The following is a 15,159-nucleotide window of genomic DNA, read 5'->3' as shown; positions in this document are numbered from 1 at the left end:
ACATCTGTAACGTGCTGGATCCTGATGTGCACACAGCCTTGGTCAGAGCTGCTGCAAGGAGATTAGTAAGCGTGGTTACAAGGAAAAGCCTTTTCCAAGGGCCCAGTTTATCCAGTGTATGCCTGTTTAAGCTCTACCATGAGCCAAGAAGGTGAGACCTTGACTTGCCCAGTCCTAAGTGAACAACTGCAATTAAATACTTCTCCCTTGTCTACTGCATGCCTGTGTGAGGAGATCACGGTTTGAAAAACGTTTCCACTTACCCGAATAATGTCTTATTTCTGATTTAGAAATAGAAAGCGTGAAGCTAGCCAAGCAGAAGCAAAAAGCTGAAGCAAAACGGAAGGCAACACCTGTTGTGGGAGACATGCAGCCATTGATGGAAGCCCTACCTGAGCTCTCTGACCTGACCGCAGGTGTCAGGGACAGAAAGCCACCCAAGAGGTATGTGTCTTTTGGAATGGGCTGTGTATTTCTCTTTTTCCTCCAGGATAAAATGGCCTTCTGCTCAGCTTGTAGCTACTGGCACTGCAAGCTTGATGCCCAGAGTTAGGAGAACAGGACCTCATTCTCAACTATGTTTCACACCTTACCATGAAATCACTTTCTACAATAAATGTGTCTGTGGTGGGCAGCCCTGCTCAATCACAGCTGCTCTCTCACTCCTTCCCCCCCCGCCCCAAAAGGGAACGGGGGAGAAAATACAATACACAGGGCTCAAGGGTTGAGATAAGGACAGGGAGATTGCTCAACAATTATCATGACGGGCAAAACAGACTCAGCGTAGGGAGATAGTAAAATGTATTGCATATTAACTAACAAGCTAGAGAAGTGAGAAACAAAGGAAAGAAACCAAAAACGCCTTCCCCCCATCTGACCTCTTCCACTTCCTCTCACAAAGGCACAGATAATATTGCTTATTGGCCTGGCTCTGGCCATCAGTGAGGCCCTTATCTAACATGAGGCAGCTTCTGGATTCTTCTCGCAGAAGCCACCTCTGTGGCCCCCTGCTACCAAAACCTTGCCACGTGAACCCACTACACTTCTAAATCCACAGTTAAGAGAGGAACTGTATAGCTCAGGTGAGACTTGGTTTGAGACAGGCTGGGAGAAGTGGGATGTTCTGGGAGTTGCAGGACTGACACACAAGTGTCAAGAATGTAATGCTGCTTAGCCCACCTGTGAATTTGCAGTTGAGGTGTGTTTTTTGTAATGAAAGTTGTTCTCAACATCGCTATCGGCAAATGGTGTTTGATGCTTCATCCTCTAGCAGGTTATATCTGTACTGTTCAAAGGGGATTAATTCTTGTTTTACAAGTGGTGAAAATGGGGATGGTGGCTTACCCAAATTCACACTGCCGTAGTGTGACAGAGGAGAGCAGATCTGGAGGGTTAGGATTCAAAGCACAATGCTGCCTGCTAGGTTTGTTGGCTTCCTTCCTGCCTGAGCCTCTGGCTGTGTGGAAGCCTGGCATTCTGTCCTTGCAGACCGTCAGGCTTCCTCCTGAAGCAATTCAAGCCCTTTGAGCAGAGCCTTACTCTCTGGCCAGGCTCTGTTCACCCTGTTGGCTTGGAATGTGATTTTGGGCGAGAGCAGGAAGATGTTTTTTCTCTTCCCTTTGCTGTACTGAAAGTGAAGAGCTGTTTCTGATCCTCTGACAGTAATACTTCAACCATCCCAGCCAGGCTTAGGGTACATTCCAATTGCCCTTGTGTTTTTTCCTTTTCAAGGGAAATGCAGTGCTATGTCTGGCTCTTCAGTCTGTGCTGCAACATCCCCCAGTGCAGAATAAAATCTCTGCATGATGCACAAATGCTCACACCTCTTCTCCAGTTGCTCACTATGGGTTAGAACTAGAGACTTGTTTTGACCATAATAAGCAAGCATTTGGATTAGAGAACAGCCAAGTATAAAGCTGCCTGGCAGAGCACCCTCTTCTTTGGTTGAAGATCAAGGCTGCAACTACCGTGAAACCTCTTGTGATTTGCTGGATGCCCCAGAAATGAACTCTGACCCAGATGGGATGCCCAGCTACAGAGCATGGCTGAGTTGGCAGTTCTCTGTTCTTCTGGAAAGTCACCCCTCAGACAAACAGCAACTGAGTACCTTGCATCTAAGCATGGGAAATATTTTCTTCCTTAACTTGACTCCTAATTCTTTGAATAACTTTTTTTTTTTTTTTTTTTTTTAAGCAGCTGTTCAGTCAGTCTGTCCTCTCTTTCAGTGGGAATAAGTAGCAAAAGTACACACACAGTACCTCAGAGCACTGAGAGTTGGTTGAGTGGAGTTCTGGGCCAGGGCTTAATCTGAGTGTAAGCAGGTGGGTTTGCCCTCTTTCTGTGATAATGTGCCACAACCATATATGTCGTGTTTAGGAGCTATTCTCCCTCAGCATTGTCTCCCAGCCCTCTTGGAGGCTGAGTCCTAGCAATCTGGGGAAATGGCTTGAAGAAACTATGTGCAGGGGAAATAAAACAGGTAGGTTGCTTCCTCTGAGGATTGCTTTCCCCATTACAAATATATATGTATATATATATATATAGTCTACTGTATATATAATCTACTACTTTAATCTGAAAAGATAGTGTAGAACTCAAAAAGGCTCAGAGAAGGCTAACAAGGATGGTTATGAAGGGTCTGGCACAGCTTCAGCTTTTGCACGGAGGGATCACTTAGTGAGCTGGGAGTCCTCAGCCTGGACAGAAGTTGGAGACAAAAAGGCTTGGGAATGTAATAGTCTATAAAATCAAGTGTTATGTGGTTAGGAAATAGTTTGTCTTCTCCATTATGAGAAATAAGAGACATCAAACAAAGCCAGCAAATTGCAGATTCAGTGCAAGCAGAAGGAGGCTCTCTTGTTCTGCACCGTTCCTAGCTGAGGGATATTGTGACTGTGGGAAACCTGTGGGTTCAGGTGAGACCTACAAATCCAGTGAGAGAGTGCTGTGGAGGGTTACTGCACATATATAAGCTGGCTCAAAGTCTCTGTGAGTGCTGGTGAGGCTGTGGCCATACGCTTTCCCTGTGCTTACCCCTCCCTGGCCATCTGCTGCAGAATTCAAGGCAGAGTACTGGCCAAAACAGTCCTTTCAGCTGACTCACTACAATCACTCCTCTGTTCTGTAATACATTTTATAGCAAAAGACGTGTGGTACTCATGGAAGATTTCTGTGCTCTTGCACAGATCTGTAGCTCGACATCCTCAGAGAAGCACTGATGGCTCTGTTTCTCTCCAAACCCAGATCTCATTGTGTGAGCATGGCAGCCCCCCTCTCTTGCTGGAAGCCTGAGCTCATGCTGCACTGCTGTGATACCTAGAAAGCCCAGTGGGGCTGTGGCACAGGAGGGTAGAGAAGTCCTGCTTTGGCTGAGAGTTTGGAATTGGTCAGGACTATCTGCAGGTGGCACAGCAGATGTGGGAGCTCAGCTTTGACTGGTGTCACACAGATTGCTTGTGACGTGTCAGCCAAAAAGCAGTCCCCCTTGGTAGAGGCATGAAAGAGCTACGGTGTGATTCTTCCATGGGAGCAGTCTGTTTGCCTGCTTGTGGTTTCCTGTACTGCATGAGGATGTGTGCGCTAAAGTGTTTGAAATAGCCAGAGAAAGCTTTTATAGGATTTGAATCATTACATAAATGAAGGGTAATACTCTGGTGATTTGTCAGCGTTATTAATAAAAGATTAGATTCTCCAGGAATTTGATCTCCTGCTGGGTAGGAGAGCATTACAGTGAGATTTTACTCAGTTTTATAATGGATGAAGGCAATGAAGTGTAATGAAACAGGGCTAGCATTCGCAGTCCAAGTGAGCAGGCAGCATGTTGGTGGTTTGGTGGGGGAAAGTCAGGCAACAACCCTTCAAACGTGTCAGACCAGCAGGGCAGAGCTGTTGCACAGCACTGAAAAGCCTTCAGAAGCACTGAGCCCTTTAAATAGTGGAGTGGCTAAAAGCAAAAGTGGGCTGATGCACCCTGATGCAGGCCCAGCTCTCCTGGTACGCTGCAGAGGCACGGGTCCCTCTGGGGCCCATGATCTTGAAGGGCCTTGTGATGTACTTGAGAAAGGCTTTTATTCACTTGTCCTCACTTTCTGCAGAGCTGCTCATCTTTGAAGGGCCTGCAATGGCAACTTGGTGGTGAATACAGAGTCTGCAAGCCCCTGCCCCGGTGACCATGGGTTGCCATCCAATTTCTGAAGGGATTTCTCCCTGCTTCCATGAGCAAGCTAGGCAAACTGGGACTGTGACCAGGAAACTGTTCCTGTGCCAAGTGGTTAATGAATGTGAGGAGAGCAGAGATGCTTCCTGCTTTTTCTGTGCCTTGCAATACCAGTGGATGCAGCAGCATGATGAGAGCTGTTTGTGTGCTCCTGCTGATCGCTGTTCCTCATGTGCTGGCAGGTCTGTTGTGTAACGCCAGGGTGACCTCGAGAGGGACTGCAAGCGAGCAGTGTGTGGACATTGATCTGCCTGGCTTCAGTTTCCTTTGCAGGCTGTGTGCTGTGGAGGCTGGCTGATGCACATTCACCTTGTTTGGGTTTGTCTGGTTTGTCAGAGAGGTTTGGCACTGGGGCACACCATCCTGGGCTGGAGGGAAAGCAGATGTGATTGGGGCAGTGGCGAGAGCAGCCCTCATCAGCTTGAGAACACCAGGATCCCCCTTGAGGAAAAATGAAATGAGGCAGGATTGAGAGAGGGAGAGATGAGGAGGAGGAGCAGGAACTGATCGGATGGGGAGGGATGATGAAATGGAGAGGCATGGAGCAGGTGGTGAGGAGGAAAGGGAGAATGGGAAAATAGCAGAATGAAAGCGTGGAGGGTAGAAGGTCAGAGAGGAAAACAGAAGGGGACTCTTTTTTTTTCCCAAAACACACTCTCAGAGGTGACAGCAGGGAGAGTCAGGTAGTCCTGCTGTGGCCAGGCTGGGAGCCTGGTGCACAGATTTAGTGTGGGATCAGACTCCTGCCTTTTGGTTTATTTTTGCTGTGTTGCCCAAGGCTTTATGTCATGTGATCCTTTGGTAGGAGCAGCCATAGGCTCTGAGGCTCTGACACTGCAGCAAACAGTGCCTTGTGCTGTCCCTTGCTAGTTCTCATCTTCAGTCAGATCCCTCCTTCCTCTCCAAGGTCCTGATTTGCTCTGAACTCAGAGCACCTGCATGCAGAAGCTCTGCCCATCAGCTGCCAACGTACCATTGCTGTTCTAGTTCAGCAGCTTTTTTTTTTTTTATTCCTGCTCTCTAGTTCCCCCACAGCTTTCCTTCCTTGTGCATTTCAAGTCCCAAAAGCAGCCCCTGCCCTTCCTGCACGTCCTTTGCTTCAGCTCAGCAGTTGTCTTTATTACAAATCTCGACTGCTGCCTGGCATGAGGCATCACATGCTTTCAGCACCTGTGCAGAATGGAATTACACCTCTGGTCTCCTTGGACTTTGCCCAGCAATAGGAAATGGGTGCAGAGAGTGCAGATCTATGCTTGCCGCTGTACCTCAGCTGCACATTGTCCTGTGTTCCTGACAATGCATCAGTTGTCTAGAAATTTTATGGGGTTTTTAGGGCCTGTATTTGATTGCAAAAGAGAAGGCTCTGTTGTGCTTTCCCTTCAGCTAATGTGTTTGCAGCTAACTTCTACTGGCAAACCTTTGGTGAGGATATGTGTTTGCAGGCAGAAAGGAATACGGCAATTCTTAAAATAGAAGTGATGCCTTATATACCAGTGGTCCCACTGCAGGACTGGTCAGTAGCAAGGCTGGCAGCTTCCTATTCTTGCTGAGTAACCATGGCACTGCCTATAAACTATGTGTACAACTGCTAGAGCTCTGCAGCATGAGCAAGGAGCACAAGATGTGCAGGGGTAACGTGTGACTGGTGGGGAGGGGAAGTTTGTTGGGATCTTCTCTCTTAGCAACAGTATTGGTCTGACCTGGAAGTTACAGATAAGCAGAAATCAGGCATCCAGGCGTGGCCATCTAATGACCCATTCTAGAGCTAAGTAATCCGATTTTTCTTTAGTTCATTTGCCTCCTGCATGTTCAGTCATGACTCCAGAGCTGTCATCAGTTTGTGGCGGAAGGAGTTTGTATTTCCATTACTGTCTGGCTGTGGAAATAATTGCCTTTTGGGACAATTTCCATGCAGGACAATTACCTGTACTTTCTGGGAAGGCAGATGCAGAGTCACTGGATTCTTTCCATCTCCTCAGCAATTGATAAATTATCTCTCCTCTATAGCACTTACTCACTTCTGTTGCTTTTCTTCACAGGCACGTAAAAGCAAAGTCAGAACCCGTGGACTTCTGTCTGATGAAACAAGCTCAGAAACACAGGCTTTTGTAAGTACTCAGTTACCAGATGTCCAGTCTTCCTGCTCAGCATCGCAGAATGGTTGAGGTTGGCAGGGACCTCTGGAGGTGCTCTAGTCCACCCCTCTGCTCAAGCAGGGTCACCTACAGCCAGTTGCTGAGGACCACATCCCACTGGGTTTTCAGTATCTCCAAGGATAAAAATTACAAAACCTCTGTGCAAACAGTTCCAGTGTTTCAGTCTTAACACACCTGAAGGCTCTAGAACTGGTGGCAGCTTTGAATTGCCCCTTTACATAGTGCAGGCTATTTGCAGGTATCCTTCTATTTCAGTCCATACCAGACTCAGTCAATTCTGGATGGTTTCAGTCTATTTGCACTTCTGTTTCATATAACATCTAAGAGAGCACAGGAAGCTGCACTTCTCCTTAAAGAATTCATTTTTCCTGTCTTATTGAAAAAGAAGGACCTGGTTTGGGCCTTCTGTGTAAGGTCTCTGGGCTTTTAGGACAAACCCACACCAACTGTTTCTACTGGCCACAGTTGTCTTGATTTTTGGCTGTACCAAGTGACAATGCACATGCTGTGTCCCTCTGTGTGGCACAGACAACGTGGTTATCAGCCAGGAGGTACGTCCCTTTTCTCAGCTTGCTGAGCTGGGGCTGCAGCACTCAGCTGTGGCTCCGTCTCTTAAGACACTAGGCCTGTGTAGTTTTAGCTGATACACTTCTGGAAAGCCTTGAGCGGTTGAGGAGCTCTTGTATGTCTGCAGTTGGCTTACAGCTGCTCTGCTGGAACACCTCTGGAATGTCAACATAAAAGCCTTACATCCCTTATGGGGACAGCTGTGCATTGGCATTTGCCAAACAGTTTCTTGTGAAGTGAAACACTCAATTACTTTTGAGTAATTCCTGGACTTTGCTAAGATTTTAGCAATTCCTTTTTCCTCTGTATAATCTACTGGATATTTTATACCAACACCAGGCATCACGAACCTCATTGTCCCTCAGTGCAGCTCTCCTGGAGCTAGGCCCTGTGCTCTGAGAGTGTTTGCTTTCTGTGATGCCGCCTTCTGCTGTTTCTGTCAGTTCTGGGCCATTCCGCTTCACACTGGGGCTGAGAACAGTCAGTCTACAGATCCCGACATTACTCTTCAGCACTCTGTGAACATCCTTTTCTGCCTGAAACTCCCTAGTATCTGTGCTGCAATGCCTTTTTTGCTCAGTTCTGCCTTTCTGGATGAGCCCTTCCTTGGTTTATCAGAGAAGCTGAAGGGTCATGGCAGAATCTGCTTCTGTGCTCATGCACTCTGAAGCAGTTTTCATTCTGTGTGGATTTACCAGATACCCACAATCTCTTTTTCCCAATTTGCTAGTGAAAAGCTCTGAAAATTTTCCAAGTGATGAGGGACACTAATATGATAGTTTCTGTCTGTGACGTGAGATTGAGCTGCTGGCTCTCACAGAGCTAGCAGCAATTTGAGCATTGTTCTTGGGAAATTTAGGTCCATTTCTTGCATCATTTCTTTATGAGGTTTACACTGAGGGCAATTCTGTCTGGATAGAAACCCACTATTTTATGAGCTTTTTTCTTATCTCCTCAGTTCCTTTTGCATGAACCAATTGTGTGTTTGTTTTTTTTTTCTCTCCTCAGAGAGAAGGAAGTGGCAAGGTTTCATGAGGTCATTGCAAATCCCACGTACAAAGCCAACCCCCTCATGGCCATCAGTGAGCATCTCTCCAAGAGGCTGAGGCAGGAAGAGGAAGGTAAACCCCTCTAGGGCGTCAGCTGGGACCAAATGTGCAGCTGGAGCTGGTGCAAGGGCTCCAGGCCACAAACGAGCACACATCACTAACGTGACCTCTCAGCCATGTCAGTCCTCTGAAAAGAGTCCAGCGTATTCTTAAACCCCACGATCGTGTTTTCTGTCTGCAGGAATAATGCAGTTCTCTCCTGACAGTGGCGGCTGCTCCTTGGCCAGCAGCCTGCAGAGAGCAGGGTGTTCTGCGAGATCTTTGTGCAGACATTAAGCTCCCTGTGAAGTGTCTTGACACCTCTTCTCTTCTCGTGAGCAGGCACAATTTCTTAACTTGTGCCAGTGGCAATGTATCTGCATTTTCTTCCCTCTCCTCCCAATCCTTGCTGACAACTATGAAAAGAGGTTCACTGCTATTGTTTTGGGATTGTTTAAGACCCCAAGCCCTGAGGCCCAGAAGGTTGTTGTAGATCTGTGTAAGGACTGATGCTGCTGTTCAGAGACATTGTTTTATGTGAAGAATTTAGCTTTGTAATAAATGCATTCACACAGTACTGAGTTTGTCTGGCTCTTGTTTTGGTAAGTACTAATTGAAATATGAGCTTATTCCCATCACTGCAAAAATTATGTAGAAGAATGTTTTTTCTTCCAAGTGTATAGTGAACCGCTAGACTGCTGCTGCAGCATGCAACAGAAGACACCTGAAATCATTGCAGAGTGTGTTTAATTCACAATAAAGGTTTGCTTCAGCCCAGAAGAGGTTCCCTGGCATGAGGAGCCTGCAGATGTGTGGTCACCCCAAATGAAGATGGAGACCATGGGCCTTGAGGACATGCTCTGTGCAGGCAGTGTGGGTTTGTTCCCAGCAGTTGCTCTGAAAGCAGCAGAGCTAAGGAATCTGAGTCTTCCCCTCCAGGCCCTCCATTCCTGGTGCCTGGGACTTGTGCCAGAGAAGTCCCCTGCAGCTCCCTCTGTGCCTCACGCTCCTGTGAGCCAGGCTGGACACAGTGACGGGCAGGTGGCCCTGGGACCAGGACACTCTATGGCTCTACTTTCACTGAGCTGCAGCCCCAGCTCTGAAGTGCTGGCCTGTGGCTGCTGTTGTTGGTTGTGGCTCCCAGCAGCACAAGATGTGACTAAGATATAGACCAAGCTGAGGTTTTGGGTTTTGTTTTGTCCATAAGCATACTGTTAACCCATTTGCTCTGTCTTGTAGCTAGCTGGCTCCTGAGAAAGACAGGATCCTCTGCTTAAAAGGAGGGAAGGCAAGAGAAGAAGGTGAAGACATCCAAGTACAAAGGAATATAAGGATTGCTCCTCTTGTTTTTGTCTTCTTGTTCACTAGCAAGTGAATAGGGCACTCAGCATGTCTGGAGGGCAGGAGGCAGGTAAGAAGGCTTTCATGACATGTTGGAGGACGTTTATTGCTTTTCTTCTGCACTATGTGGGAGTTCGCAGCTCTCTTTGTCTTGTTTTTTTTTTTGTTTGTTTGTTTGTTTGTTTGTTTTTTGTTTTTTTTTGTTTTTTTTAGATACCTTTAGATGCCATGTTTTCATATCACGTTAAGAGAGCCCTGGCCTCCTTGCAGGGCCAGATCAAGCAGTGGCTGTTCTTCACTTCCTTCCTCACTTCCTTCCCTTGCACTTCTATTTACAGCAGTGGTAATGTGCCACTCTGCTCTGTCATAAAATGGTGAGATAGTTGGAGAGAAGCCGTGGGCAAGTTTATGAAATCCTATCCTGGGTTTTGTGCTTTGGGCATGATCTGGCTGCCTGTATCCCTCCCCTCAGAGATGCAGGCTGTGCATTCTGACTGTGCTCCAGCAGGAGCAGTGGTTTTGTTCAACAAGCCCTGATTTCCTGGGCATTGTGCCTGACTGACAAGACCATCCTTTAAGGCCTCTGAAGGGTTAGTTGGATGGTCCCATGCCCATTTACTCCACGCCAGTTTCTTCCTAATAACTTGTCCCTGGGGTGAAAAGAAATCTGAAAGGATATCATTTTCTGTCTTACCAGATGATTGGTTTCCTTCTCACAGACAGGTCCAATTAACTTCAAGTTGAATTATTGCTTGGATGGCCTGATCTGCAGTGTTAGGGCAGATTCTCAGCTGGCAGAAGAGCTAGGTACAGGTAGGCTCTGGGGTAGATGTTGCATGGGTCACATGCCAAGGGACCGCCTTGCTTTGTCTCTGAAAAATAAATACTAACAGGAGCGCATCCTTTTTTTCATCTGGTGTAATTTGTAATAGAATAAGCCCAGAAGTTTGGGTCTGGAGTGGAAAAGGGATTTCTGTGTGTAAAACCAGACCTGAGCACTTCGTCTGGACCCTCAAAGACACCATCAGGATGAAGGGTTTGTGTAGTTTGTGTTGCTCTTCCAGGCTGGCATCAAAGCAAGGGCTGTTCACATGTCTCAGCCTGGTGCCTTTAGGTTGCCAGCTGCAGTGTTTATGGCTGAAGCTGGTGTGTAGAATTGATCTGTCACTGTAAATTTGGACACCAACACCTCAGTCATCTGACACTTTCCCCCTACTCAGTGTGGTTGCTGTGTCTCATCCTTTCCTTTCAAATCACTGGGAGCCAAGACAGCTGACGTCTTATTACCTGGGAAGCACAGGGGTAACTGGAGAGGTGGGGGATAGCAGCAGTGAAGGTGTTGATCTGAGTGACCCCACTCCATGGTGGCTGTGCTCATGCTGGTGGCCTTTCATCTCCATGTGCAGTATCACTGTGCATCACGTGGCATGCTTTTTCTTTACCTTGGATGGGCTAACGTTGTCTAGTTCTTGCATTGCTTAGCCCAGTGTTTGAAAATGTTGGTCCCCTGCCTATTTAGCAGCAGTTAAAGATGATTGTTTGAAAGCGTAGTTCACAACCTGCTGCTGCAGGCACCTCCTGCCCACACCATCCTTGCAGCTGAGCAAAGAACTTGCAATCTGCCAGGAAACAGGCATCTGGGACGCAAAGTTGTCTTCTCAGTTGGCATGTTTTCAGGATGATAAAAGCCTTCATGCGTTTTTTTGGTCGGTTAGTTGGTCGTTTGGTTGGTTGATGGGTTTTGTTGTTGTTTAGTTATTTATTTGGTTGATTTTTATTTGGTTTTGTTTGTTTTGTTTTCTTTAAGATAGCAGGGTGGGGAAAAATAGCTTCCAAGCTGTAAAGGGTAGTTATGCTGGAGGGAAGGGCAGGGGCCTGACCTGGCAGCTCTAGACTTTGCAAGATGTGAGTAAGCAGTGAATGTACTGCAAACGCAGGGCTGGGAAAAAAAATAGGGCTGCTTTTTGCAGCTGCTTTTCTTTCTTGTTGATGATTTTGCTCACAGAAAGTGTATGTGAAAGCAGAAACCTGGGTATCCTGCCCATCTGGTGGTGCCAGTGGATATTTTCTGCTACACTCAAAGAACCCAGTGCGGTGGGTGGAGTGAGATTCTCCTTTACCAGCACTCATGGGTAGTTGTCCTTGATTCACAGATTGCAAAGGCTTTTTTTTTTATTTTTTTTTGAATCTTTTTCTTTTATAGCAACTGTTGCAACACCTATGTTTCTCCCTGGTACCAGCAGTGGCACCTCATACTTTGTTGCTTCTGGCCAGAGGTTGCTTCAGGCCAGCTGCATGTCTCATGAAAGCATGATGAATCACAGGACCTGGTCCTTACTCATTTAACACAAGCCAGTCACTATGGCATGTATGCAAACTCCCTCCTTTCTTCCACTTGATGGCTTCTCTGCCCTGGAAAGCTTTCCTAGCACATTTCATGCAAGGAGTCACCTGGTCCCCTTCTGTGGTGGTTTTGCCTTGCTGTGCAGCTGAAATCCACCACAACGGCTCTCTCACTCTCCCTGCTCAAAGAAAAAAAGGGGAGAAAATACAATGGAAGGGGCTCAAGGGTTGAGATAAGGACGGGGAGATCACTCAACAATTATCGTCACGGGCAAAACAGGCTCAGCATAGGGAGATTAATGCAATTTATTGCCTATCACTAGCAGACTAGCGCAGTGAGAAACTAAAAGCAAACTAAAACCACCTTTTTCACATCCACCCTCTCCACCTCCTCTGTGCCTGGCAGCAGTGCCTGGCTCATGCCTTGGTCTGATGCAACTCCAAGCCCTTGGCTGCATTCCTCACCCAGTGCTTGGGGTGTCAGTGGCAACCAGTGCAGAGCACTGGTGATAGGAGCCTTGGGCCTCTGCTTCAGCATGGTTGCTCTTCTCTGCTGCCTGGACCCAAGCAGGCTGTGACTCAGCCCAGCTGTTGTTTTCCGTGCTGCAGCCTGGGCTGGGTCTTGTCGCCCATCCAGCTCCACAAGTCAGTTCCCCAGGGAGCAGAGTGTCTGGCAGAAATGGAGATCCTGGGACACTAGAAAGACTACAGAATTTTCCTCTGAATAGTAAGTAGCGCTGAACTTCTTTCTTCCATCCCCGTCCCTGCATGCTCTGCCTGCTCAGCACAGGGGCTGCTCCAGTCAGCAAGCTGCCTCTGGCCAGTCATGCTGAAGGGTGTGTGGCCGGCCTAGCGTGCAGGAGGATCTGAGAGGTTCAAGCTACAGTGACTCTTTCCCCTTCCAGCGAAGAAAAAATGGGGTAAAATCTGAGTATGCCTGGCAGAACAGAGACCCAGTATTAGTGACCTCCCTCCTGCACGCTCCAGCAAGAGCAGCAAACCCTTTCTCTGCAAGGCATTATTTTTCCCTCCACATGCCCTCTTCCCTAGCTGATCCTTACATTTCCCGGATTTTATGAAGCCTCTTGGGCACGTGGAGGTGTTTATTTTGCTTGTTATCTACAGTGCAAATACTTCTGAAGCTAACCCAAGATGGGTTCCTTGCAGATGTAGCAAGAGCAGCAAGAGGGAGCCTGAGGAAATACAGTTGCATGCAATACTGAGCTGCTCAATGTTTTGGAAGCAGATGAGATTGGCACCAGCACATCTTCCTTTCATCCACACGTTACATGAGAGAGGAGGGAGGTGAATCATCTGACCACAGCTTTGCTAGTGGCTTGTCCCTGCCCTGAAGCATGGGTTTCACCATAGCTTTTTTGCGGCATCCTTTGTCCGTTGCTTTTTCTGCCCTTGATAGCTGTCCTGCCGAGACATGTCATCATCTTTCCTTGTCCTGCCTTTTTCCGGAATGCCCAAGGAGATGTAGAACAAGCCAGATTCACAGGGATTCCTTCTTTAAGGGAAGAAGTCCTGCTCTTCACTTCCTGACCTTTAACCAGTTTCTAATCCCAGGAGGTCTCTACCTCTTATCCTGCAGCAGCTCAGTTTCTTTAAAAGCTTTTGAGCATTCTTTAAGAGCTTAAGAGCATTGCCACGTGCCATTTGGAAATCCATGTAAAGCTTTGTTAATTGGATCTCCTTTATCTCTGTACTTGCTGTTTCCTTGCAAGGGAAAATCGTACCCTGTGATGGTAAATCTTCCCCAACATGATAACTGTCTGGGCATCTGCTGATTCTGCTCTTGCAGTTTGCTTCAGTTTATCTGGTAGCTGGCTTTGTGTTTTTATTTTGACAAAGAGTCCAATTCAGACATTTTCTCTGCAAAAGACAGCGTTGCCTCTCAGAAGCTAGTGATCCGCATTTCAGGGCAGAAGCAGAGCAGCAGCTGGATGAGACCTGGGGAGCACTGCATGAGGGGCATCTGGCTTGGCATGCTGCTGGCAGGAGCCCAGTGGTAGACAGAGATGAATTTCCAGTCTGTAAACCCCAACTCTGGGGGGAAAAAAAAAAAAAGAAAAGGTTTATCAGAGTTAGACTTGTGATTAAAAACAACAAAATAACACTCTATATATGAAGGTGGTAAGATGCACAGATGAAAGGAAAATGCATTATATGCTGAAAAAAACATTTCCAAAAACATGCAGAATAAATGGTCATCTTCAGCTCCCTGAAGCTGGTCCTTTGTTGGCGCCAGAGGAGCAAGAGTCGTGGCTTGTTATTTCTCAGCCCGGTCCATAAGCCTGGGTGGGTGGGTGGGGGAGTTCCGGCAGCTCATACTGGGACTGGTGTCAAGATCAACTCTCCTGTTGGAGATTTATTGGATGAACAGTGGCGTGAGAATTTGTGTGGTGGCTTTTTTTCTTAACAAAGTCAGTTGTTTCCTTATGAAGACGTTGTTAAATAGCACAAACAAAACTGGGCTTTGCCAGAAACATCATTAATATTTAGACCTTTGCATCCAAATGCTCTGGGACTTCCCAGATCACTGGTTTCAAGTAGGATACATAAAAATATAAGCTAAGGGTTTCTCTCTGCTTTAACGATCGGTGTTTCATGCCAGAAGGGGTGTGCCTCTGCTCTGGGATGGTGCCGGTATCCCTGTTTGAACTTGCTGTGGTTCGTACATGAAACACTCCTGTTGCTGCACAGGTCCACGTGTGTCAGCCCCGCGTGGCTCGTTGTCCCTGTGCCTATGGTAGAGCCCCGTCTATCCCCTGATGCCACCTACGGGTTTGCTCTGCTGCCGTGGGGCAGTGAGGATGTGGCAGTGAGGTCCAGACCCCTTGTGCAGCCAGCTGCACAGCTTTAGTCGAGCAAGGATTTTGGTGTTTCAGTCTAGCACGAGCTCTCTTTGCAACCAAGTGAGGCACAGCTGGGAGACAGGAACCCAGCCAAGATGTCTGGAGGCTGTCGTGGCTGCTGGGAAACTCAGCTGTGTGCTGGGGCAGGCGGGGCGGGGAAGGTCAGTGGTGTTCAAGAGGCTGCCAGAGGCAGCGCTGGTTTGTTCGGTGCTAGGAAGGCGCTGGGACGCTTGATGATGCTCGGCCTGCAGTTTACTGCATAGGATGCTGGCAGCTTGAAATGTAGCGTGTGACACATCATTCACTTGATCTTCCTGGGATAGTTATCTTGATTTCAGTGGCACAAGTAGAAGAGGAAGCTGAGACAAAGAAATATCCAAAACAGGAAGCCGCTGCAAAGGGAACAAATGTCAGGGCCTGTGTAGGTGAAGCAGATGATGCTGGGACATCCTCCTAGGGGAAGAAGATAAAGAAGAGAGAGCAGCTCCAGCACACGCACCCCTTTGTCCCATGCTCAGCCAGCCTGGCAGGACAGATGGATGAATGGCAGAAGAGAGGACAGACTGTTCTCGCAGCTGAAAACTTGC

General features: G+C 47.5%; 1 protein-coding gene across 1 annotated transcript in view; it reads left to right on the top strand.

Annotated features, from left to right (window-relative positions):
• The window catches only part of SLX9 (SLX9 ribosome biogenesis factor), a 46,520-nt gene extending 37,943 nt beyond the window's left edge, over positions 1-8,577 (top strand). The window contains exons 4-6 of the mRNA XM_084289207.1: positions 291-444; positions 6,256-6,324; positions 7,948-8,577. Of these exons, the coding sequence (XP_084145333.1) occupies positions 291-444; positions 6,256-6,324; positions 7,948-8,074 (350 nt within the window). The 3' untranslated portion in view covers positions 8,075-8,577. The remainder of the gene's footprint in view (positions 1-290; positions 445-6,255; positions 6,325-7,947) is intronic.
• The last annotated feature ends 6,582 nt before the right edge of the window (positions 8,578-15,159 follow it).

This window comes from Netta rufina (genome assembly GCF_964035555.1).
Source record: "Netta rufina genome assembly, chromosome: 6".
Lineage (NCBI taxonomy): Eukaryota > Metazoa > Chordata > Aves > Anseriformes > Anatidae > Netta > Netta rufina.
Note: the sequence above shows the minus strand (reverse complement) of the source record. Positions and strands in the feature narration are given on the sequence as shown.